The 26,677-nt window shown below is 41.2% G+C and overlaps 1 protein-coding gene across 1 annotated transcript in view; it reads left to right on the top strand.

The window, feature by feature from the left end:
• The first annotated feature begins 2,006 nt into the window (after positions 1-2,006).
• CA8 (carbonic anhydrase 8) overlaps positions 2,007-26,677 on the top strand; it is a 47,473-nt gene continuing 22,802 nt past the window's right edge. Inside the window, exons 1-3 of the mRNA XM_032182306.1 lie at positions 2,007-2,265; positions 2,428-2,619; positions 6,578-6,702. Of these exons, the coding sequence (XP_032038197.1) occupies positions 2,184-2,265; positions 2,428-2,619; positions 6,578-6,702 (399 nt within the window). The 5' untranslated portion in view covers positions 2,007-2,183. The remainder of the gene's footprint in view (positions 2,266-2,427; positions 2,620-6,577; positions 6,703-26,677) is intronic.

Genomic DNA, 26,677 nt, shown 5'->3' with positions numbered 1-26,677 from the left:
AGAGAAAAAACATTTATTTGCTTTTATTTTTTATTTTTTACCATGAGTTGCTGCACCACCATTGTATTTTGTTGGGGTAGAATATATTCCTTTCAACCATCAGTAGTGAAGAATAACAAGTAACTAATGATCCTGCAGAAAGAAACTTGTATTTCCATTCTGATCTTAAAACAAACAAACAAACAAAAAACAGCAAAAGAAAACCCAATATATTCTACTTTTTCTTTGTCCTGTTTTCTTTTCACCTTGCACACAGCTCATGAACCAGTACTCTCTTGCTTCATTAATGAATTTCTAGCTTACTTCTTCCTCTCCTTCCATCTCAATTTAACACTGGTGATGATTTCTGCTCTCATGTCAGCCTGCACAGGAATCGTAAATGCTACTGCTGAGCTGGGGAACACTGAGGTCCACACCTAGATAAAAGCCTGTGGATCAACAGTGCAGGATCAGGGTATTATCTTCTCAAGGAGGTCTGGATGCTATGGTACCTACTAGTACTGTAGTCTGGATGTTACCATTGTAGCAACTTTATTTCTGTTGCCTTTCAGGGACTGCGACTGTCAGTGCTGTTTCTTTCCCCTTCCTGTCACTGATACAAAGTGACAACACTGACAAAGTTTTTGGGTCACTGCCATACAGTAGTGCCTGACTACAGAGGTCCCTTCCAACCTTTTTTCCCTTGACAAAACAAATGTTCTCCAGGTCCATGCATGGCTGTTGGCAAAGGATATGGGAGACTCTTCTGATACCCTTAAGTTGGGGCACCCTCTCATACCCTAGTACACTGTATACTCTGCAGGAGGGGTTCAAGCCACACTCCTGGATGTGGTCTAAATGAAGGAGTCCCTGTAGAGCATGGAGGCCTCAACCCTCCTTCAGAATGTATAAGACAGAGCTGGGCTCTCTTGCTTTTTCAGTGTCTCTCTTAACCTCAACAAGTGCTTCCATCCCCTCCCAGGAGGGGCACAGCAATGCAAGAAGAGGAACCACAGCATCACAAAATGTTTGGGGTGGGAAGGAACCTCTGGAGGCCATCTGGTCCAACCCCTGCTCAAGCAGGGCCACCCAGAACAGGTTGCCCAGGACCATGCCCAGGACCATGCCCAGGTGGCTTTTGAATATCTCCAAGGAGGAAGACTCCTCAGCCTCTCTGGGCAACCTGTGCTTAGTTGCAGCACAGCACGGAAGTGCTTCCTGATGCTTGTATGGCAGCTCCTGAGTGCTAGTTTGTGCCCATGGCCTCTTGTCCTGGCACTGGGCATCACTGAACAGAGCCTGGCTTCATCCTCTTTGCACCCTTCCTTCAGGTGTTTGTAGACATTGGTGATTTCAAAGCAACAGTGATCAACGATGATCAGAAGAAAGTGTATTTTTTTTTTTTCCCAGGGAAGTGGTTCAGTCACCATCCCTGGAGGTCTTTAAAAGATGTTTAGATGTTGAGCTTAGTGATATGGTTTAGTGGAGGACTTGTTAGTGATAGGTCAGAGTTTGGATTAGTTGATCTTGGAGGTCTCTTCCAACCTAGATAATTCTGAGATCCCCCTCCAAGCTTTCTCTCCTCCAGCCTGAGCAGTCCCAGCTCTCTCATCCTCTCCTCACAGGAGAGGTACTCCAGTCCTTTCATCGACCTGGTGTCCCTTCGCTGGACTCTCTCCAGTACACCCAGGCTTCCCTTCTACTCCGCTGACTCCCTGCCAGCTCGGCGCCCCCCAGCACCCCCAGATCCTTTCCTCCAGCAGCCCCCAGCCCCCGGGGCCGTCCCCCTGCAGGCGCAGCAGGACTTTGCCCTTCCCCTGCCGAAAGCGCTCTCCCCGGCTGCCCTTGCCACAGGCGGGGGTACAGCCCCGGGGCTGGGAGAAGTCGGGGCATTGCTGCGGGAAACCGAGGCAGGGAGAAGCCGGGGCAGGGCAGGGGGAAGCCGGGGCGAGCAGCGTCCCCCGGGGGCCGCCTTCACACCCTCCGCCGGGGGCGGGCCGCCGCGGGGCGGTCGTACTCGCTCGGCTCCCCCCGCGGCATGAGGCAGCGCTGGCTGCCCGCGCCCCGCTCCGCCGGCTGCCACCGTTCCTCCGCCCCCAGCCCCAGCCCCTGCCCCTGTCCCCGCCGCTGTCGCAGCGCCGTGAGGCGGCCTCGCCCCTCGCGCAGCCCCCGCCGTGCCCCTCCGGGAGGAGCCGGGGCCGCCCATGGCCGCTGACAGGAGCCTGCTCGGGGGCGCCGAGCCCTGCCCGCGCCGGGAGGAGGCTCCCGAGTGGGGCTACGAGGAAGGTGAGGGGCCGGGCGGGCTGCGGAGGGGACAAAGTTTGGGTGGCCGGGGGGGGGCTCCGCTGTCTGTCTGTCTGTCTGTCCGTCTGTCTGTCCGCCCGTCCGGGGGAGCCGCGCCGCGCGGTGGCTCCGGTCGCGACATAACGGCTTCTCCCGGCGCTGCAGGGGTGGAGTGGGGGCTGCTCTTCCCCGAGGCGAACGGCGAGTACCAGTCGCCCATCAACCTCAACTCCAGGGAAGCCAAGTACGACCCCTCGCTCCTCGACGTGCGCCTGTCGCCCAACTACGTCGTCTGTCGCGACTGCGAGGTGATCAACGACGGGCACTCCATTCAGATCGCCCTCAAGTCCAAGTCAGGTATAGCGAGACACCGCGTACACTTTTCCAGTGGCCTTCCGCAAGCGCTAAAAGCTCATATATTGCCTTAAAAGTGTGTCCAGGAGCATAGGAGGGAGCTGCTGCCAGCCCCAGCTGCTGTGCTGCTTCTGACTTAAATGGGAGCAGGAGCTGGCTTTGCAGCAGGAGCTGCAGGTTTTGATGCCAAAATGAATGGATGGTCATAGGGATTTCTTCAGAGCTAGTTTGGGGTTCCCTGCGGTGGTGGTGTCATCTGTTTCAGTGGCATTAACAGCTGGCTGTTGTCAGAAGCAGTGCAGGCTGCTGCACAGACGGTGTGATGCTCAAACTGCTTTGTACAGCTGGCAAAATTCATCTGTGGTCCAAAGACCATGTAAGTTAAGGTAAAGTTTTTCTGTGCATTCGAGTAGGCTGCCAATGCTAACTGCACAACTGGACAACTTAAGAAAGATGTTCCAGTTACACATACTTACAATACTGATAAAGAGCAGGTAGCATTGCAGGTAGCAATCATTTCTTAAAGTGTTTTTTTTTGGGTTCATTCAACAAACAAGAACTAGAAGCCAATAAAAAGAAAAGCACTAGAAGCCACGTTGAAGTTTAGTGAAATTGTGGTATCTCATTCAGACCTTTTGTGTGGATAAACTATTCTGTACAAAGGAGACAACTGTCAAGAAAGTTGGCAGAAGAAAATCCTTTGTGCTTCCCAACACTGTGGTAGTGCTTACCATGTGTTTTGAAGAGTATCCAAGTTAGTCTAACGAATCTTAGCTAGCAACAGTCTTTTGGGGGCATTTAAACAGCTGAAGATTGTCAAACCATGAGACAGTCCAACTTTTGTTTCCTTCTGAGATCCCAATAGTCCCGTAAGCTGCAGCTGTGCAGGGAGTGAGGGAATCAGTTCAGTTTTACACTATTTTTTTTTTTTAAACACAAGGGTTTGTTTTATTTAATAATGTTGTTTTCCTTTATAATTTCCCTTTCATGATAAGTTCCATGTCTTATTGCAAAACAGAACATTTGTTTCCACAGATTTTTGCAAATTGCCAATAGAACAGAAGTTTTGTACTTCCAGACAGTTTTACTGCCTTCATCAGTAGCAGAGCTCTTTTCTCAGGGAGCATGGTTCTCTCTGCAAGATCAGGAAGGTTATTGATTCTCCTGCAGAGTGGACAAGAGCGACCACAAACCACATCTCACCACTTGTGTGCCAAAATGCAACTCATTAAAACCTACCTTTCCCAAGGGCAGGTTGTAACTTGGTGACAATGATTATTAAGATGGGACAAACATACTTATGTGCATGTGCAAAACCATTAGAGATTTAGGAAAAGAAAAATACTGCTTTTAAAACTTGAATGCAGTGTGATGCCAGGCAGATGAGCATTGAAGTATAAGCAGTAATGTGAAACAGAGTAAAAGTTTATGACTGAGGTATGGGATTAGGATTTAGGAGATCTTGGTTTACTTTCATCTTCTATTTAGATTTCATATTACATAGTTTTCCATTTCTAAGCTGGGAATAATTCTTCCGCTTTTGGGAGGGAGAGGACAGCATTTGCTATCTCTACGATGAGAAAAAGAGTTAATAAGCTCTGTTTGACCTACTACTTTGGCCAATTTTCAGGGATTGCGGAAACTCCTGCAGCTTCTCTTCCTCACAAGGGATCTCTGATGACAAGTCCATTTAGCCAGATAATTTTAATGGGAACTGTTGAATACTAAGTGCTTTTGAAACTTTGTCCAATTAATGTGGAAGAGAGTCACATCTACTGTTATGTTGACAGTCAAAGAAAAACTTATTTGTGGAAAAAAAATAAACTGATTAAGTACATATTAAAAGTCAATTTGTCACTCCTGGAGATTGATTTTATCCTTTAATTCAGGACACAGTCCATCTGGAATTCCCCAGTCTTTCTTATTACTTAATTGTAAACATTTTTACAGGCTGCTTCCAATTTGATCATCATACATATGTTATACATTAGGTGGAAGAAGCATGACCAACTGTATAATGGAACTGTATATTGAAAAGTGCTGTGGAGGATATCCTACTAACAGAGACTTCTGTCAGTGGATTGTGTAGCAGATGGTGGTTTCGGAGTTGTTTTCTAGTAAGGATCAAAAGTTGATGAAAAGCAAAATTAAACATGTTGCATCTATTGACAAGGATCAAAATTTGATGAAATGCAAAGGAAGATAAACATGCTTCATGCATTGAAATTCATTTATCATGGGATCAATGTATAAATTAGGTTAAAAAATAAACTCTTTGAAGCTCCTGCAGATACAAAACTGCATCATATAGAGAACATTTTTTTTCTAGTTACACTTTATCTAGGAACAATGTTTTAGAACAGAGAAATGCTCTGCTTTTCCAAAAAGTAGACCTAATTAAGTTTCAAGTTCTTTTATTCTTCCAGGTTTCCCTAAATACTTTAATTGGTTGTTTTCTCAAATGTTCACCAGTTTTGTAGATTTTCCCTATAGATACAGGTATGGGTTCAATATGGATAAAGGAAGTTTAAGAAGCAAATTTGGATCCATGACTACATTAAGGACATTTCATTTTAGAAATGCTAATGACTATTAGATTAGTTGAATTAGTAATGATTATGAAGAATCATTAAAGGAACATTAATCAGAATATTTTACTTTTTTTTTTTTTTTTATCCAGTGCAACTGATTATGAAAACCGTAACTGATCATTTTTATTTTTTTTTTGATAGTTCTGTATTTTTGTTTTTGTGTTTGCACGGTTGCAATATGACACAATTGCTAAATTGCTTTAATATAACTAAGGCTACTTAGTTTGTGCATCAAAATAACTTTATGTTATGGAAAAGTCCTTCCCTAAAGATGTATGTTATGCAATTAAATAATCACTACCAGTTGTCAGAGATTGTAAAGGATTCACAGTCAATGAACTGTAAGCTAGAGTGAGAAAGACTGTGAACATCCTTAAGTAAAATTCAGCCCTGTGTAGAAACTGGTACTCAATGATTTCAGCAGAAAGTTACTTACAACATGTGTAGATATTTGGGCCAAAGCAGATTCACAAATCCCTGGGCAAAGGGTTTCCACTGGTTAATTTAAAAGTAGATTGGATGCTAAAAAGGTCCAAGCAAAATCGCTTGCTTATACTACTTATTCTTATGGTGAAGCACTCTATTAATGCAAAAGAATCAAGGTGTTATATAAAGTGATTGCTTTGAGCTGCAATTATGGATAGACGTTTTTAAGAATTCTGAATGTTTTAAAAAACTGCCTTAGGAAAAAAGTCATGGCTGCCTACGAGCTGTTTTAAAGTAAATAAGCTCCTGTGTCTAAGTTTGATTATATTTGGATATGGGGGCATTCTGTATCTCATAAGCCTGACAGGTGGTATATGTCTTAACTCCTTCATCTTGGAAGATATTGGCAATCAAAAGTTTTCTATCAGTTTCTGTGACACAGCAAATATAGGTGATGAAAATTAAGCATTTGGACTAGTTGGAGGTAGTGACCAGTTCAATTCAGAACCCCCACCATCTGTTTAGAGTACATACCTGCTGTCTCGATAACAGCAATAACCATATTCGCTCTTCTGATAAAGGTATAATATTTTTATTTAGTGTTATGAACCAGCTGTTCTGCCTCATAAAACTGAGACAGCAGCTGACAGTGTTTTCACTGTTGTTTGTAGCTGCCTGGATTCTCATTCTGTGCCTGCACAGAAGTTCAAAAGTAAAGATCCTAGAATTATTAAGGTTGGAAAAGAAATCCAAGGTCATCTGGTCCAACCATCCCCCTACCACCACTATCACTCATGATGCCATGTCTGTCAACTTTACTTTTCTCTCTCACACAGTTGATAATAAAGAAGCCTGCAGCCATCTCCCCATTGTATTTGGAGAATATATTCAGTGGATTGTCTGCTTGGAAAGCCAAGTTTGTTACCATTTGTGTTCTTTCCCAGTGTTAATAGGTGGGCCGTTACCTCGAGGACATGAGTTTGAACTACACGATGTTCGATTTCACTGGGGGAGAGAAAACCAGCGTGGTTCTGAGCACACAGTTAATTTTAAAGCCTTTCCCATGGAGGTAAGAGTGATCCTGCATTGTGTTAACCCTCCTTAAATGCAGAAGATTTACATTCACAGCCTGAATTTGTGATAGTTCAAAAGAGATTTTCTTCTAGCTCAGCATTTTATTGCTTTATATTTCAAAAAGCTGTCTTCCTGAGGTGTGCAATAGTGCAGGTAAACTAGCATATGCATCTGGGATAGAATGCCTCCAGCACTTATTCCATTGTGTGATTAATTGGTCATAAAGTTAACTTGCAGAATAATTAACTTCTGTCTTAATAATATTAGTGTTCTAACAAGATCTGCTGTTTCAACACTTCCTGTGTCACCTTGACTAATAGCTATAAATGGAGACTAATAGCTATAGATGGCCACTGGAAATGTTTCCATAGCAAACAGTAACAATTTAGGAACATTTGGAGGAAGCATATAGTAATTTGTTAACAATCTAGTTTTACTTACCTGAAAGCTGAAGGTTATGTGATAGTCTTACGCATGCTCTGTAATATCTCAATCACAAGCTTTTGAAATGCAAGCAAAGTGGTCTGAAAAAATTCAGCTGTTCACAGGGTGTCAGTTTGGGTTCCTAGGCAACCCAACTGCTGGGGCCACTACCTTCTGCCCTCCAGCAGCCATCCATCAGACTGCTTCACTTTCGACTGTCCCATTGCTTACACTTCCAAGGAATATCTTGGAGTATCCCTTAGACCACGGGTTACAACACCAGCTTTAACAGATACCAACCCTGATGCTTGGTGACTTCAGCTTTGCATCTTTTATTTCATTTGCTGTACACTGTGTCAGTTTTAAAGAATGATTTTTTTCGGAGTTCTCTGAGTTATTTGTACATTATATATCTATTGTAATCCCACAGGAGCCTGAAACAATATTTTTTTTTTTTTTTCTGTGTTGTTCAGTGTTAGGAAATTTATTGCAGTGTTATTTGTGAGTGCCAGACTGTTGGAATAGAATTGCTTTATCGAAAAGGTTATAAAAAGTATTAGAGTATCTATGGCAGACCTAAGTGTAAAAACCATGTGGGCTTATGCCACCAATGTAATTTTTAGGGTTGTTCAGATGCTTTCTTTAAGAGTCGTGGGTCAGATTTTGGTCTCTGATGTTTGCTATTTTGCACTGGTCTGTCACAAAAGCCCAGATATAAAGTCACTCATACAGGCTTTGCAGTTTGATTTCAGGCAGATTCCAGCAATTCAGGAGAGTTAATCAAACAGCAAAGGCTCATCAACCAAAAGGAAAGCAGAGAACTCACCTCTGCATCCTGGTTACCTGGCATAATATATACAATAAAGTTTGTACGGGCATGACCTCTGGGCTACTGCAGTGTTTCCATGAAGTAGGAAGTATCTTGCTCATTATGAAACAGCCCTGCCCTGTGCTGTTCCTCAGGACTGATTCAGCATGTGGTGGTCAAGAAATGCTGCTATGAATTATGTCAAAAACTGTACTTGGACAAGCCTTCTGTCTCCTTCTCTATAAAGGATAGCGAACAGTCTTGGTGGTATATAGGAACAGATCAATAATATCTGCAGAAAATGCAGCATCTCAATCCCAAGGAAAGTACACTTGACCCAGAGATGCAAACTAACAAACTTAATCAGTCATAAAGGGGTTTCATTCTTCATCTACTCAGAAAGCAGCATGGCAGCTGCACAAACAGAATTCTGGCAGTATTGAAGAACATCATCTAGAGATGAGCAAGCTGGTGTTATCCTGTCTCTTGCATCTAAACAACTTTCAGCTAGGCTCTGATCCCCAAGAAAGAATTAAAAAACCAAGAAGTTTGTAGTAGAAAAAATGGACTCATAATACACTTTAAATGCAGTATGAATGTTTAACTTTGCAAACATCCTTATGCATATTAATTCTTCTGGCAGAAAATAGCTGCTACCATCATATCCAGTGGCACACACAGGTATATTGTTTGAGCAAGTTCATTGTCTTCTGTCCCATGTTGTAAAAAAGCACAGCGTGGTCTCGTTGACAGATGAGTTGCAGTTCCTTTTGCTTTGTCCATGAAGAGCTGCTGTATTAAATCCAGCTGAAATTGTCCAAATCAAATACTAGACTTGAGCAATAGTAAAACAGGTGTTTATGACCCCTAATGAAGTAGCGTATCTGAGACTCCAAAATGAGTTATCTTCTCTTTATGTTTTAAGGGTTGCCCCACCTAGTTGCTTTTGTGGAGAACAATTGTTTTTGTCAGGAGACCAGGAAATCTATTTATTAATTTTTAATATTAGCATTAGTTTATGCGGATGTTGGAAGTCAGCATATTCTGAACACATATTGGACTTGATTTTCACTGGGCTTGTTAGTTACTGAACATAGATGGTGATAGGTGCTTATTTTGGATATATACAAACACTCAAAGGGAGTTTATTCTTCATATTCTAAATGCAAAATAAGCTTGATTTATAGGTTTTATAATAAGTTGTTTGTGAACAAATGCATGGCTATAAATATATTGAGCACCAAGCATGTAAGTTTGGATCTTTTGCCAGTGGAACAAATCTAGCAGGACATTTTTCCTAACAGACTAGAAATGAATTTACAAAGCAAATGATAAGTATTTTAAACCATCCTCCCTTTGTGGGAGGAAGACAAGCCAAGTAGATGAGCAGTAATATGAAAACCTACGTGCTTGGTTTAAGTGAGCACATTAACACAAGAAACTAGGTCCAGATTATATACTCCATTACACTATTATAAAACTGGGGCAGAAATCAGTGTAGCAACTTTTAGTTTAAAGATATCTATTTGAGGTAACTATCTAGGACTATTTATTGACTGGAGCAGCTGTCTTGTTTTTAGAGCTGAAGACTGAAGGCTTTATTTTATTATTTTATTACTTTATTATTTATTGGACTGGATAGTTGTGGAACAGCTTCAGATTATCAATGTAATGATCTTTGTAAAGGATGCTGTTAAAAAAGTATTATTTTTCAAAGTTTGGAAGAAAACTCTACAGTTACTTCCTTAGTGTCTTCACCTTTGATACCACAACAGCTTTTATGGAAATTAAGCAATATCCTATATTAGTTAGGTAATACCCTGTGTCTCTTAGTGCAACAACCTATCATTTCTTACCAGACAGCTGGGACCTCTGGACATGGTTAGGATATACAGGTTCCTGGTGAAATAGGTTTGACTACTAAACTTATGTAACCTCTCAAACAGCTTCTTGAAATAATTCACACTGTAGAAAAATGTTGTTTATGTGACTTGGAAGCTGAGTTATACAAATGATGTTATTATTGTCTGAAGTTCAGCAAATATATGTTTTTCACCTTTCTTGACTGAAGAAATCAGAATGTTGACGATAATACACAAGTGTTATCATTTTCAATGAAACATCTGTGTTTGCGATCAGTGAGGAAAGCAGGACAAAAAAATAAATAGTTGTCAAAAGGAAACACTGTAACAAATCTTTTTTAAACAAAGGAGGAGCAGAGTGCTCTATGTATCAATACAATACTCCTCTCTTTGTTTCATGAAAACAAGAACACAAAGGCTGTTCTTAACCCTTTGGACAAAAATTGGAAGGAGACATTGTGCAACCTTCTCCAGAAATTACTCTCACCAAGTACTTTTACTGCACATAAACAGTGTTATTTGCCCTTTGGCCACCGGTTTTTAATAATGGTCTTAACATTGAGAGACTGTTTCTTGCTAGCAAGTGGAACAAGGTACCAAAGGTTAAATCGTGCTTTGCAGTACACATTTCCATGAAGCAGTAAAACCCACGCTTGTACCTTCATATGAGTTATCTGAACATTATTTAGGTATAAAAAAGAGAGGAAGTATTCCATGTCTTTATTTCCTTCAGGCCAAGAGTATGGATTAGAGAAGGAGGAGGAACAAATGAACTAATGAAGCTCTGACTCCCTTCCTTACCTTTGCTGTACAGAAGGGAGGCAAAGAGAGACAAGAATAGCAAATTACTACTCATCCTAGCCATCAATGCATACGTCCTTATTAACAAGGTTAGTATAGGGGCACCTAAAAATGGAGTCCCACTGTATCTGATCTGTTTATAGACATAGCGTACTGTAGTGCTGGGTCTAATCAATTTACAGTCCAAAAAAGACAGAAAGGACAGCAGGAAAAAGAGAACCATCAGATGACATCAACGAAAAAAAAAATTATGAAAAAAAAAAGTTTTTATGGCTTCTGAAGTGAAGGGAAACAAGGAAAAATATGCCTTCAAGGTGTCTCCTTCTCTTATTTATTCAAGTGGTGGCGTGACCAAAAGCATAATCTGAACATAAGGAAACAGTTGTTTTCAGGCTGCTGCTCTGAAATAGATCTTGAACTGAGAAAATAAAAAGGCTCCTTTCAGTGCTTGTATATGACAAGGAACATAATTCTCTGTAATCCATCCCCTTTAAAATGTAGGATTATATTAGCTGTGAGCCATGTGAAAGCTCTCAGTGGAAGAGGATTGGCAGAAAATCATTTAAAAAACGTTTCCAAGATCTGCAGGAAGATTAAAAACTGTATTATTGTCTGTCTTACAGTTTTTGAGTAGAATGGAAGAAAATTCAGTTGCCTGAAGGACCAGAATCAGTTTTGTACAGGAAAAAAGATGCTCCTTTCTGTTGTGTAATGAAGAGCAGACTAATTCATTCTGTAGTCTCTTTCAGAGTTACTGAAATACCTGCTGCAATGTGGTTATATATAATTCAAAACCATATCATACCCTCTGTCCGATGTAAGCCATAAAGTTTTCCTTTGTTCATGTGAAATGGTGCCTGCCTGTGGATCTCATCAGAGTTACAGTTTTAGGGCTTAGACTGCTGTCATTACACTTCTTTACTCTCAAGTCTCTACAGTCTTTGGCATGAAGATTTCTCTGTGTCAAAGTTTAGAAATCAAATGCATGCACATCATGCATCTCCTTCCTGGCATTTCTTGAGAGGAAGTGGTGTGCTTTCAACATGGAAGTTTATTCTTTGCCAACCTTAGATATTTTTTGCAAATTTATTTAATCTTGACGTCTGTTTTATTCAATTACGTATTAGCTTGAGTAGCAAATTATTTTGGTTAAAAGGATAGAACTATATTTGTAATTGTAATAGGAAGCATATGCATCTCTTTCTTTCCCTCTTTACATGAAAACTTACAAACTGCAGTGGGATTGGGTAGGCTTGAATGACAAGCAGGATTTAATCCATAATGTCAGCATTTTCTAATATGTGAGCTCAGTCTTGAAACCTGTGAACTTTTGCTGATAGTTGTAGCGGGACTATGATCCTAGTCATAAACCCTAAAACAAAATGTTTTAAACCAAGGAATAAATCCCCTTCCCTGAGCAGCACAAGACCTATGAATGAAGAATATCCTGCTTAGGCAGTCATGATGAGGACAAAAGAACAAATTTCAGAGTGGTTTACGTAGCTTCATGCTGAGGTTTGGAACTCTGCTTAGAAATTTTCCAAGTTTTCTAGTGGAAAATTAGCTTGTTACTCAATAGCTTGGAAAAAAATCTAAATTTTGAAATTATTGCAGATGAATACTGTGAGCCATGTGCTTCTTATAAGAAAATGATGACTTTCATGTTATAGTTAATGACAGTGAATGTGATGCCTATAACTGTGCCAAACAATGTTATGTAAGACATAATATTTTATTGTTTAAAGAAAAAAATAAAAGCAGCAATCTTGCAAAGGCTTTGTGAAATGTGGCAATATATGACTAAAAACTAACAAAACTATTCTGGTGATAGAACAGTTCAGTGCAGTTCAGTTCAGTTGGGATGGACCTTCCAACATCACCAAGTCCAGCTGCCTGACCACGTCAGGGCTACCCAAAAGCTAAAGCATGTTATTGAGGGTGTTCTCCAAATGTCTCTTGAACACCGACAGGCATGAAGCACCTCGCTAGGATGCTTGTTTCAGTGTGTGACAACCTTCATGGTAAAGAAATAGTCCGTAAGGCCCTGTGTGAACCTTCCCCTGCACATCTTTGTGCTGTTCCTGTGTATCCTGTGATTGCCTACTAGAGAGAAGAGACCATCACCTCCCTGGGCTTCCTCTCCTCAGGAAGTTGTAGGGAGCTGTAGAGCTATATCCCTGACAGGTTATGAATAACAGATTAATTATAGTTCAAATTAGACATGCCCATTGAATGTTATTTATTTTTTTGAGGACAAAATTGTGGAAAACCACAGAAAAATCACACAGATATCAAATATAAGCAGATGTATTCAGTTTTGATTTTCAAATCTGCACTGATTTACAGAGAAACAGATTTTTTTGCCCATTATGCAGGTGCTTTTTAGAAGCATAATAATAATACTTAGCATTACACAGCACTCCATGGGCAAAATTGGTCCTAGGACCAATTCCAGGGCTGTCACTGAATTGTATTGTGTGACCCTAGCCCCATACGTGCAGGTGCTTAAGTATTTTTTGTGCTTTTGTATATCCCATACACTCCGTGGTACCCTAGTTGATGTGACTATTGTTTGCTTTTTTTATAGTGGTACAAAGCTGGGAGGTCTCTGTTCCCTCCCCGTATGCTAAATGAAAACTGACAAGAAGATAAAAACAAGATTCCTATCGTTGTAAAAGCACACATGGGCATCTTATGACTCTTGAGATTGCTAGTTGCTAGGCTCTTACAGTATTATATTTTTATTATGGTTGAGGGTTAATTTGACCCAAATAGGCACATGCAGTCTCTGAAGTATACTTTGTTTCTAGGTAATTTGTCAATATGAGCTTGGGTTGGCCCTTGTTTTGCTCAGTCACATGTAGTTGGAATTTACCAGGGAATACATCTATGCACTTCGAATTGTGAATTCATGGAAATAACAGGTGCAAAAATGGACTGATGTGCTGCCACAAATGCTTTTAGCTTGGCTAGCATCCGAGAAACGCTCAGTTAAGCTCTGTGGAAGATCTTAATGATCAGGAAGATCAGATGTAGTAAATGTCATTTTTCCTTCTGTGTGAAATCTGCAATTTATTAATTGGTTGTGAAAGACATATAAGCTGCCAGACATCGGGTCAAAGAAGAGTGGCATTAACAGTCTATAATGAAGCTTTATTCTTTCGTTTCTCTTTTAGGAGTTGTCTTACTTGCAGTCAGTTGTGTGTTGTGGCTTCACTGCTCACACACATCTAAAACTTTTGAAGGGGCAGGTGCAATAGTCTGTGATTTCTAACTTGTACCAGGATGGAGAATTTCAAGAACTAAATGGTCCAAACTACAAATGACTGAGCAAAATAGGAAGAACTCTTCTAGGGAGACATGTTGCAGGCGGATGGAATTTAGTGAAGGAAATGAGAATGAGAAGAAAGTGAGAAGTGAATCAAGCTTGGTGGCACTGCATCCTCGCTAAGGGAGGCAAGGAGCTTTGAAGGCAAAATAGCTCTCAGCAATCCCTGTCTGGGGTGGAGGCAGTACATCCTCTGAGACTTTGTTAAAATATGTGAAACTTTTCCACTCCTTGAGCTGAAATACTGCTTTGCCTTCTCATTATTTTACTTTCTCACAGAACTGTCTTGGTCACAGTGCTTCTACTCATATAAAGACTGCTGCTGTGACATCCCTTACTGGAAACCCCATTCCCAACATTAAAAGATAGTTACTGATGTTTTCACTCTGCTGTGGGAGAAGAGCTTGTGTAGTCACTTAGAAGGTGGGACTTCTGAAAAGGATTTAAGCCCAGGTTTCAGCACACACGTCTTTTCTCTGCTGGTTTCCTTGGATGTCTGCCCTTGACTTGTTTTGATTTGGTTCTACGTAATTTTAAAGTTTCTACCATGATCATTGCTGACACTCTGCTTTATGTCTTGCCTCAATTTCTTGGTGCCTTGGCACTTTGCCCTAACTCCTGTGCCTAACTGTTTTTCTGTCTAAGATCTGTCACTTGTGGAAGAAGCTGGGAAAGGAGATTCCTCATTTCCCCCGTTTCCATGCTGCATGCTGATGTCAGGACCGGTTCCTAGGTTGGCCCCAGTATGAGTAAATACTCTGTGAGAGAGACAATAGCTTTCTGACATGAGCTTAGTCCGCCCCCCCCCCCAACTTCCCCCCCTTTTTTTTGTTGTTATGTGTGTTAATGGTACACATATGGCTCTCAAGAGGTAATGGATAAAACTTGAAGCTCATCTAAGAGCTGAAGACCTTTGAAGGCTTCCACAAGTATTTACTGTCATGCCTGAGTGCTTCACAAGCACAAATAATGTAATACTTGAAACATCAGCGTGAGGGAGGCAAGTTCCGCTCTTGCCAATGAACTGGTACAAAACAAGTTCAGAGGGATTAAATTATTTGGCCTTGGTCACGCATGTCTTTTTCAGGACTGACGGAGAACTGACTCATAATTCCTAGATCATCAAATTCTAGAGAGACTTTGAGACACTACAGTACCAAAATAGCTAATTTAGGTTGTAAATCCCCGGTCAGCAATTAAACCACAGGGCTATCTGATGCCTTGCTATGTGGACCACACTGTTGCCAATGAGACAGCCTCACTGCTTATTCCTACCATCTAAGGTGGCAGCACTAAGCCATGTAAGGAACTGGAGTGAGGCACAATTAAAGCTCGACAACATTTTGGGAGTCAGTGCAGCTAGGGGACTGAAGAGAAGTATAATACCATTATGCAATGTGCAAATGTACAGTTCAGGAGAAAACTTGGATATGCATTACAAGGGTTATTATTGTAATAAAAGCATAGCTGATGCTATGGAAAAAAAAACACACAAATGACTCAGTTTCCAAGAGGAGTGTAGTATGGATGAGCAACTGCTCACTGGAAAACAGCCAGGCTTATAATTTGAAATGATAATATGCAGCCACAGATTCTCATCTTTTTAGAGAGACCTTTAGCTTTGAAACATGCAGAACCACAGGATTCAAATCAGTTATTAATAAAACTTAATAAATAGGAGGGAAAGAGTATTATTTTTTAATTTATTCTGCCTTCATTAGAGAATCTATTGTTGAAAATTAAATCAGTGATTTAAATCCTTCCACATACAAACAGTCTGGTTTTAAATCCAGGACAACAGATTGCAGCCAACACTTTGTGGAATTGGGCATGCCTATATTAAATGCCTAGTCATATAAATAACACTTCCAGAATTAACCACTTAACCTCCACCACTTTGTGTTTTCTGTGTTGTTGGCATTGCTTGCCTGTAATATCATCAACCAACATCAAGGTCCAGTTCCCTTCTACCAAGCTTCACACTTTCCAGCTATGGAGATGTAAAAGCACATGCAGACGCACATGTACACCCATGCAGGTTGGCAGCAATCCAGTCTAACAGCAGGATGGAGGGTCTTGTGCTAAAATCCTCGTTTTTTCCTTCCTGGCCTTCAGGGGAAGGAAGAAGAAAGGCTTGAATGTGTATTTGCTCCTGTAAGCACAGGTAAGGGCAGAGCTGGGGCACCTCAGCCTACGTGTTTGCTGGGGCCAGATGTGGTGTCAGGGAACAATGACCTTCTGTGGTGCTCCTTGCTTCACACACCGAGCAGAAACTTGGCACAGTGAAGAACTTGACCCATGAATCTGTCTGTGAGGACTATGTAGCTTTTCATTAATGTACTGGTTGGGTTCATACTGAAAGTCAGCAATATAGAAGGGTGTTCTGCCTTTTTCATTCCTTTTCTTAGCCTGTATAATTTTTTCTGAGGTTGGAAAAATGTTCATTTTTGATTAATTCCTGTTTTCTTTTAATTTCCTCTGCATGCCAATAGAAATAAGCAGTGCTTGTGCTTTCAAGCAGGAAGAAAAAGTAAATACAAATTATAGTACCCTCAGTTTCCCCTATACCCTTTGATGCTTTGCCAATGATTTTCCTAAAAACCAGACAAGCTAATGCCACATTTCAGTAGCCTCTGTGAGCTGTTGAGGAGATACTTTGCCTTCTGTTCAAGGCCTAGACAAAAGGGGCCTAGGTGAGGTTTGCAAAACTTTCTGGGGATTTGTGTCTTCCTTGTGCTGCTTCCTTTTTCTTAACCTTGGAAATGAAGCCTTTCTGTGACAAGTTGGCACATCCTTAGTTTGAAGAGGGACACAAGATTTGACCCATTTTTTGCCTTTTTAATAAGGTTAAATGTTTTTTTCCCTTAGCCTTTTAGCTTCTTTTGACAGAACAGAAAGAAGAGCACTCAGGTGGATTTTTGTTGTTGTTGTTGTTGTTGCCATTACTTTTCTTTTTAGAGTATTTTTCATAGCTGTGGTCTTTTGAATCTCTCCATATACACGTGTACTTCCTGCTGTTAATTTTGTTGTTTCAGTTGTCCAGCAATTGTTTTCCTCACATGAAATGAGGCTACTGCATGTTATCAGACTCTTCAAAGGGAACACAGAAGCCTGGTTAATGTTAGATGTTGCAATGTTTTTATTGTTCTTTTTCAGTATGGTTCACTAATGTGGTAGATACTTCTTTAGCACAAGGGATTTGCCACAGTGACTGCTAGGGTATTTCCTGAGATGCAGTAAACAATCCTACAGTCCCATTATGCTTTGTCTTTCCAGTGGCATGCCTGAAGGTATGCTGCACAATTGCCTGGACAACTTTTGCAATCTATTTTTGTTGTCTAGGTAATTGTTGCTGGGCTGGCTTTTTGGAAAGAGAACAGATTTTGGAAGGTCTTTGCAACCCTTCCTTATACAATCTAACTAAAATATTTTTTTTTACAGTGACATTACGGTTCAATCCTCTTTCAAAAATGTCCATGGAGAGAAGAGCACAGTCAGCAAGGGTTCTTCTGGACTAGCTTACGTCCCAGCCGAGCAGAATACTGAATGTTTTAGCCATGAATTTTGCTTTTGGCCTGAGACACTTTGTATCTCACACTGTGACTGCAGGGTTGTCTAAACACAGTCTCCAGCATACCTTGTACTCTACTCTACGCCAATTTGTTGCTTCCACCTAATTTGTCTGATTTTAGATTGCAGACTTCTTTGTTCAGGGAATGTTATCTTGTTCTGTACATACCCAGAACCTTACAGTTAAGTCACAGACTAGACCTAAGTTTTTAGATTTTCAATAAATTATAACAAGCAGAAGTTGAACAGAAGTTTAGCTTTTCCTTCTCCTACATTATATTATTCAGGAGGGTTTTTACTTAACAGTGTTGTCATCTGTGTTTCTTGGCACTGCTTCCAGCCTGTCTTTCTTCCTTAGCACTGACCTCAGCATTGCTTTCAAAGATAGGCACAGAGTTCCCTTTATGTCTTTGTTATGACAATAATCTATGTATGAAATGATAAAGATGATTTAATTCCTACTGAAATTCAGTGGCATTTTGGCACCTATCCATGACAGAAGCCTTGAAAAATTCAAGTCTACAAGCATAAACCAAGTTCACTGATTAATATCCTAGCTCCCTTGTCTACTTTCTCTTTCTCCTCTTCTTCTTGCTTTTGCCCAGAGTTCATAATACAGTCATTTGTTTTTACTTGCATTTGCTTTTTTAAAGGAATGTATTTACCTCGACTGAACTGTAATGTTTAACCATGCAGGCTTTATATTTCATGGGGTTTTGCGTCTTTTTTCGTGGTACAGAGTATATAAATGTACTCCCACTTTTTCTGATATTTTCAAACAGCTTCTGTATCATTTCCATTAACTTTAATTTCCGAAACCTCTCCTTCAGGCTGTTAATAACTAACTTTCTACTTTTTTTAATCACTTTTCTTGAAGCTGTGTGCCCTGGTCATATCCTTGGTTCGGTCCCCTTGTGAGGATTTGGAACTTAATTACTGTGTGTTATGGTCACTGCCAGCAGCTTAGTCAATTGCTTCCTGAAACAATTCAGTGCCAAGTCAAGTATCAACTCATAAATTCTTATGCACATGTATAATAGAAAGGCACAGTTTTTCCACATTTTTTCTTTATGTGATATAGTTTATGCATTTTTTTTTTTAAATATGCATAATCAAAGTATGTCTAGGCTGTGTTGCTATCCATTATTACTAGCTGAAATCCTCAGCTTCATTTCATCCTTCTCAGACCAGGGAAAGGACTTTATATTGGCCCTGGCTAGGAATCCAGAGTTTCCCATTTGTACTGTTCCCTCCTCAGTTTTTATGGCATGTTGTGAGTGGAGCGGGAGTGTACCGATCTTTAATAAACCTGGGTGAGTCCAGGAGAATGATTGTTAAGCTCTACAGTAGATATCAGAGCAGCTGCTTTCTTACTAACTGCATGAAATTTAACAGGAGAAAGTTCCAGATTCTGCGCCTGAGATGGGGCCACCCCAGCTATATGTGCAGACTGGGGGATGAGAGGCTGGAGAGCAGCCCTGCAGAAAGGGACCTGAGGGGTTCTGGTCAATGTCAAGTTGAACATGAGCCAGCAGTGTGCCCTGGCAGCTCAAAGGGCCAACTGCACAGCACTGCTAGCTGGTCAAGGGAAGGGGTTGTCCTGCTCTGCTCTGCACTGGTGAGGCCTCACCTCAAGGACTGTGTGCAGTTTGGGGCACCACAGCATAAGAAAGGACATAAAACTATTGGAGAATGTCTTAAGGAGAGCTATGAAGATGGTGAAAGGTCTAGAGGGGAAGATGTATGAGGAGCAGCTGAGGTCCCTTGGTTTGTTCAGCCCAGAGCAGAACAGGCTGAGGGGAAACCTCACGGCAGCCTGCAGCTCCCTCATGAGGGAAGTGGAGGGGCAGGCGCTGAGCTCTGCTCTCTGGGGACAGCGACAGGACCCGAGGGAATGGCATGGAGCTGGGACAGGGAAGGGTCAGGCTGGGGGTTAGGGAAAGGTGCTGCACCAGAGGGTGGTCGGGCATTGGGACAGGCTCCCCGGGGCAGTGGTCAGAGCACTGAGCCTGTCAGCCTGTTTGGACAATGCTCTCAGACATACGGTTTGATTTTCAGGTAGTTCTGTGTGGAGCCAGGAGTTGGGCTCAATGATATAGAACAAAGAGGCTTTAAACTAAAAGAGGGTAGATTTAGGTTAGATGTTAGGAAGAAATTCTTCACTCAGAGGGTGGTGAGGCACTGGCACAGGTTGCCCAGAGAAGCTGTGGATGCCCCATCCCTGGAGGTGTTCAAGGCCAGGTTGGATGGGGCTTTGGGGAACCTGGTCTGGTGGAAGGTGTCCCTGCCTATGGCATCTTTAAAGATGCCCACAGCATCTTTAAGGTCATTTCCAACCCAAACCATTCTATGATTTTGTGATCTTTATGGGTCCCTTCCAACTAGGGATAGTCTATGATTCTATGAGCTCTAAAGCTGCTTTAATTTACCTTAAGAGGTAATCACTGAGGTGGCATATACGTGGATTCAAAACAATGTTTCAATGCCACTGTCTTTCTCAGCGTGACAGAAATATGACAAAAAGAGATACTATTATGTTTCCAGACTAACATGTTTTAGATGCAACTCTACTTAAAACGTGGTGATGCACTACTCACCTGTTGGTCTTTTAAAGAACACCCCCTATGAATTGAAATAAGGATCAAGAAGATAGGAGAGCAATAATATATCTCTAACCTTGAGATAAATTCTTGGCCTGTAGTATTACTGGACTAAGCAGACTTTTTGGGAGCTTGTAGTTGCTAGTTGCACAGCTAACCAGAAATACCTGCGTAACCTAGTTCTGACCAGAGAAAAAAGCTTTCCAACAGACTCATTTACTCTTGATGCAGCATGCACTGCAGAGAGAATCTTTTGGAATACCTAGCTCCTTAGTGAAGAGCAAGAGTATATGGATTAGAAAAAAAGTACAGTGGGTGATTGCAAAAGCAGCATGCATTCAAGTAAGCCTAGTGATGATAGTGTCATAGTTTGATGTTTTAATAGTTTAACATGCAGATCTGAAGCAGGATTATTTAAAAATGATGGTCTTCTCTTGTGTATAGAGCACAAACAGGAGCCTCTTGAACAGAGTGATTCCCCATGTCACAGCTCCTTACAAAATTGGCTGTGGTTGCTGAGGCAGGACCTACACCCAGGTTATGTAGATGTTTCATCTTGCCTCCTGCTGCCCCAGCTGCCAGTGGTTTTATCAGGTGTAAGTCTGCTGCATGACCTGCTTCTGATGCCATTGAGGACTTTGGTATCGGCACCTGTACCTTGATTCCAAGGAACTGTGGGTTTGTTATTTCTGTCCAAACTGCCTAGCTTAGTCGATAAAAACATTCCACATTGAACAGTGTTTAAAAGGGGTCCCAGTAACAAATTGGGGCTCCAGGAGTTTAGCAAGAAGTATTCATAAAGAAAGCAGCAATATTATATGAACTACTTCTTATGGTAGCAAGACATTTTGCAGATTTATAGCAAATTTGTAGCATTAAGATTAAATAAGAGAGCAGAAACATTTGAGCACAGGGTCCTTCTTCTTCCTCGACTGTTAATCAGATATGTCATAACGAAAGATTAGCTGTGGTGTATTTCAGAAAGTGTTTTCCTATAATGCACTAGCTTGTCTCACATAGCCCTGGTCTGCCACTTGTATAACAGAGACCCACTAGCATGTTGCAGTGGGGGATAGTCACAATAGCGACTTTCTGACATTGCAAGAGTTAAGTAAGCTCAGGTGAAAGTAAACTTAGGTGAAACTTAGACATTTACTAGGTGATGTTCACTGACAGGGTCTGAGAAAGAGTCATCATTTGAGAGTTAATCAAGAGTCATTGTTCTGGCAGTTGTGGGCACTTCATGCCTGGCTTCCTGACCAGAGAGAAGATGGGCCAGGCTCTTCTGAGAAGTGTGAAAGGGCAAGAGGGGTTAGGTTGCAACAAGAGAGATGCTGATTAAGTACGGAGAAAAAGTTCTTCACCATGAGGGAGATGAAGTATAGAGCAGGCTACCCAGGGAGGCTGGGGGATCTCCATCCCTGGAGATATGCAAAGCTTGGACAGGCAATCTGATCCAACTTTGAATTAGTGGATGACTTTGAAGTTGGAGCTGCTTTGCATGGGGAAAGGAGGGTTGCATCAGCTGGCCTTCAGAGGCCCCTTCCTGTCTAAATTATCTTGTGATTCTATGGTTTTAAGTTTCTTAATTAGAAATAGAGTAAGACCAGCAACAGAGCTTAGAAGATCATTTTTGTTCCCAGTGAGTGTAGCACCCTGCAAAGATCTGCAGAGCAGCCAATACCATAGATGGAGGAAGAATGTACATGTTCTTGTAACACCTTTTTTATTGAGAGAAACTAGCTTCCAGAACTAATGCTAGGTCATACAGAGTGACCCTAATTCTTGCCAGAATCTGTCATCCTAGTGACTGATGCTGTGTAAAACTCTACCATCTCAGGCCTTTTCTTTTCAGCTAGGTATAAAAGACGTTTATGTGGTACAGAAAGGAACCAATTAAAGGGTAGGGTTTTCATTTGTTTATTGATTTTAAAGCCAGAATCTCAGGTCCTTATTAATTTTTGAAGCAGTCTTGATTTGAGACAGGCCCCTAGTTAATGTCAGCGTATGTTTTTCTTGAGCAAGGACATCAGGACTAGGATCAAAAATCTTTTAGTTGAGTGAAGAATGGGTAAAAATTGAGAGGATTCTCAGGATTCGTTCCATACAGAATAACCATTCTGTGGGGTTCACTCTGCTGCCTGGAATAATTTCTTAATTCTTCCCATGAAGGACAGTCTCTCCATTTGTTGACAGAATAAATCAACTTTATCAGTAGTTTATCATTTGCCTTTGTGAGTTTTCAGTTCATCCTATTCTGACTAAGTCGCCACTACAATTCTTTGATATACAGCTGGAAGGTTAAAAGGCTCCAAAGTACTTTTTTTCCTTCCTTCCTATTATTATTATTATTATGCTAAAGAGTTTCTCACAATCTTATAATATTTCTGTAAAAATATGCACTGTCTGGCACTCCAAGCCAGCCCTGACAATCAGCAGCATAGATGACTCATTCTGGTTGTACAGAAACATCATAACTGCTGAGCATCAACACATTAGCTAACAACTTGAACAGCATCTTTCCTGCTGCAGCTTGTGCGCACTCGGAATGAACCACACTAAAGTGAGCTGCCAATTTAAAAAAACTTATGGTTGTGTTTTCATCAGAGGCTGGCACCCCTTGTGAGTATGCACTCTCAAACCAATGTCCCAAATCAATATGGCCTTCTCAAATCAATGTAAAACTGAAGGTTACCAAACTACAGACCATTGATCTAGTAAGTCTGCCTGGCTGTTAGCTACTGGTAAGATACATGTGCACAGCTGTGAAGTTGTCAGTGTACACAGGTGTTACACTGGTAGTTTCAAGACTTGTAAAAGCACTGAGGTATTTCCCATGTGCACATCTGATTTCCATTAATAACAGGAGTTACAGGCCATGCTGGCTGTGGACTGTCCCTTTTAGAGTTCAAATTTTTGTAATGTTCATACATTTTTAGCCATTTTTTTCTGTTATCTGAGATTTTCATCTAATGGCAAATTAAAAAAAAAAAAAAAAAGTGAACAGAAGGCTGAAGAGTTCAGAAAACCTCATGAATGCATAGGATAAACCACAATTTGAAAGGAACACTTTGCTAAGCACACTTAGGTCTTACTGATTCCTTGGTAATATTTCCCTTTCTGAATCCTTTGTTCGTTCACTTATCCAGACCCCATATGAGCTACATTTTTCCTCTTCTGCAGAATTCATTTGACTTGGCTTCCAAGTATTTAGACAAATGTTGACATCTATTTATTTAAATGTGCATGCAAGGTACTTATCAGAGGAGAAAAGATGTGAGCCCTTGTGACCTGTTGTTGGGAGATGTTATAGTATTATTATCTTTCATTAGATCACCTACCTAATTTCAGCCTGTAAATCCCTAATGACAGAACCTTTTCTGTCATTTGTCATGAAGTTCTAGATATCACCTAGATTCTGAAGATGGGAACCTAATGGAAACCCTGCTGGGTCAAACAAATGATCCATCCCGTATTCTGTCTCTAGCAGTGGCAATAAGAGACGCTGCCTGAGGAGAGCGCATGAGCCTGACCTCTTTTTGTGTTGTACTCCTCGGTCATCCATGGTGGTTGGGCTAGGAGTGCTAGAGGCTACATCTCTAGCTGTTCTCTTTAGTATCTGTTTTTAGAAGTCTTGGCTGTAACTTGTCTAACCCATGTATGAACCTGCTGGTACAATATGGCTCCACAAGTGTTTATGGCAACAAGTTTACAACCTACTGTGTAAAAAATAGATGACTAATTTACTGTAATAATCACTACCTCAAAGGCAATAACACAGTTGCATTTTTAACACAGACCAGAAGTTTGCTCTACATTGGGCTACAGAAACATGGTACAAAATATTGATTCTTGTTCCATGGAGTCAAATATTTATTTAAATATCGAGCATTTAATATTTCACCTTCTTGAGTGGAACCTCCACATTACAGGAACCTTTGGGCCAGAAGGTGATGAGTGTCCATTTCAGTACCTTTAGTAATGTTGATTCCTAAACCTGAACCTTGTCAAGGGTACATCAATATTATGCGAAAACATCTTTTGTCTTTGTGTTATCTTCTTTTTGTCATAGACCATCCTGACCTCCATTAAGTTGGTGGAAAGGAAGGAAGCTCTAAGAGTATGCAGAGAATCTTCTTTCCCCGAGTAAATAGCAAGGCCTAGAGATATGCTTGAAATGGGTAGCTAATATTTAACTTACTCTTCCCATGTCGCTGGGAGATGTGGAAAGAGGTGCTGGCCAGTGGGTATGTGCTTTGGAAAGCAGTTCCATCTGTGGGGTGTTTGGCACCGTTCTCCCCCTTTCACGCAGCAGCTCTGTGTATTTTACAGCACATCCTCCTGGCAAGCTGTTTATGCTGCCTCACAGACGAATTCTAGATGTCTTAATATTTTACACAAAGGTTTGGATATCATTTTCCTGGCCAATATATAACATTAGCATAGGAAACAGTCTCTGCCCTGAAGAGGTTGCTGCCTAAGACAGAACCGCAACCTCTTGCTAGATACCCTGGGGTCATTGCTCGTATGGTCTGCAGTGCTTTCTCATTTTTCCCTCTCTGAGGCTAAGTGTTTTCCTTTCAAATCCTCACAAAAACAAAACAAAACAAAACAAAAAAAACCGCTGTTGTCAGAACACGGAGAAACATCAGATTACAGACTTCACCTCCAGAGCTGCTGAATGTCGTGGCAGCCTTAGCCAAGCCCCGCCTGTTGACACAGCTGAAGTAATGGGCTTGTTCCATTTGGCTATCACCCTCAGCGCTATTGTTCCAGCCGCCGAAGGAAAAGCTTGCTGTGACATTTCAAACAAAACGAATGGCCGTGCCATGTGGCATTGTTCTCCGCAGCACCAAGGACATCGCCGTCGGGACTGCAGTCACTGCAACCTTTTTCCTGAGCCTGTGCGCTCCTGCCTGCCTGCAGCCGGCTCCCCTTTCCTTCTGCAGGTCAGGGTTTTGGTTAGCATCGTGGGACTCCCTGAGCTCCCTCTAGTGGATACCTAATGCAGGCTCCAAGCTCTGGACTCTGAGGGTGGTGGTCTGTTTCCTAAAGGGAGTGTCAGGGAATGGACTGTCAGTAGCTGATCCTTTGTTTTTATTCTTTTAAAGGCCAAAGGTAAATCGGATGTATAGACCAGCTTTTTATGTCTGCTAAAGTACATGACACCAAGTACATTCATGGGAAATGATGAGATGGAATAGTTCTAACAGGGAACATTTTTAAATCTATAAGTTTTATAGCAGTGGTCTAGTACATTTATCCCTGTTTTCATGTGTGAATGAATTCTTTAAAGTTTTTTTTTTTTTTTTTTTTTTTTTTTTTTTTTTTTTTAAGTACAGCAAATGCCTGTGATCAACATGACCAGAATTATTTGCAATGATAACTTGAAATGTAATTTGATTTACAGTCATCAGGAGCAGCACCTAAAATTATCCTCAGAGATGAAATAAGGGGAGTGGAGTGGATTTTCTCAAGTGCTGAGGTCGCTTGGTAAACTCCTGCTTGTCAGAAGCATTTCATAGGGCTTGTTACTGGGACAAATTGAAGCACAAAACCAGAAAATGTTATCTGTTTTACAGACCAATTTGTCTGAAGGTGGAAACAAGTTAAGGAAGTGATATTTTAACTTTAGACGTATCTGAGCAAAATTTCAATCACTTGATTTTACAAAAGAAATTAAATTTAAGAGTTTGTAGGATTTTTTTTTTTTTTTAGCTGTTTTATCTATTTGGAATGTACAAAAGTTGTTGGCAGATAAACTTGAAAGCATCACTGTGTTGAAGCTCTGCAATGTTATCAGACTCAGCCACAGAGATTACATTTTAGTAATCTGTAATTTAGATTACATCAGTGGTGGAGAAACTCATGTTTGAAATGTATATTACATCTCAGCAGGTGGTGGTGTCCCCTGCCTTGCCTCGCCTCACCTCGCCTCTCCTCACCTTGCCTCCCCTTCCTTTCCCTTCCCTTCTTTTTCCAGGGCTTTTCTCAAATCAAGATGGACAGCTGTGACACTTCACCAGGACAGACTTGATGTTTTCCATCCAGTATCTGCTGCCTGACTTGTTCATGGATCAAATCCTATAGGGCCTGCTCCCCTGTGGAAGGCAGTTGAGGGCTCTCATTTTGCTCTTTAGCATCCCTTTCACTGCTGCCCCAAAGCTGATCCTCCAGCCATTCTTCTCTGCTCAGCTTTCTCTCTGTTTAACCTTTCCTGAAATCACTTCACCTGCTCTTACTGCTGAGATTTGAGTGACTCATCTTGGAAGGTGACATGTGAGACAAGTGACATTAAGATAATACAGTCGTCCAGTCCAATGTATGTCTGGACAGCCTGTGTCCATAATCATACCTCGGGAGAGAGCTGGCAGGATGAGGAGCAATGCTGGCAGGTTGTATTAGCTGGTGTTACTTCAGTGTTCAAAGTGAGGGAGTATGTAACTCATCATTAGCGTGGTTATTCACACCTTTGTAGCAGATATTTGGTAACTGGCTATAGATTGCTTTTTCTGCAGCTGACATTTTTTTTTTTTTCTTTTTTTTTCCTTGGGATTCCTGATGTTTATAATGGGAAT

Source organism: Aythya fuligula, chromosome 2, assembly GCF_009819795.1.
Source record: "Aythya fuligula isolate bAytFul2 chromosome 2, bAytFul2.pri, whole genome shotgun sequence".
NCBI classification, from domain to species: Eukaryota; Metazoa; Chordata; class Aves; order Anseriformes; family Anatidae; genus Aythya; species Aythya fuligula.
Note: the sequence above shows the minus strand (reverse complement) of the source record. Positions and strands in the feature narration are given on the sequence as shown.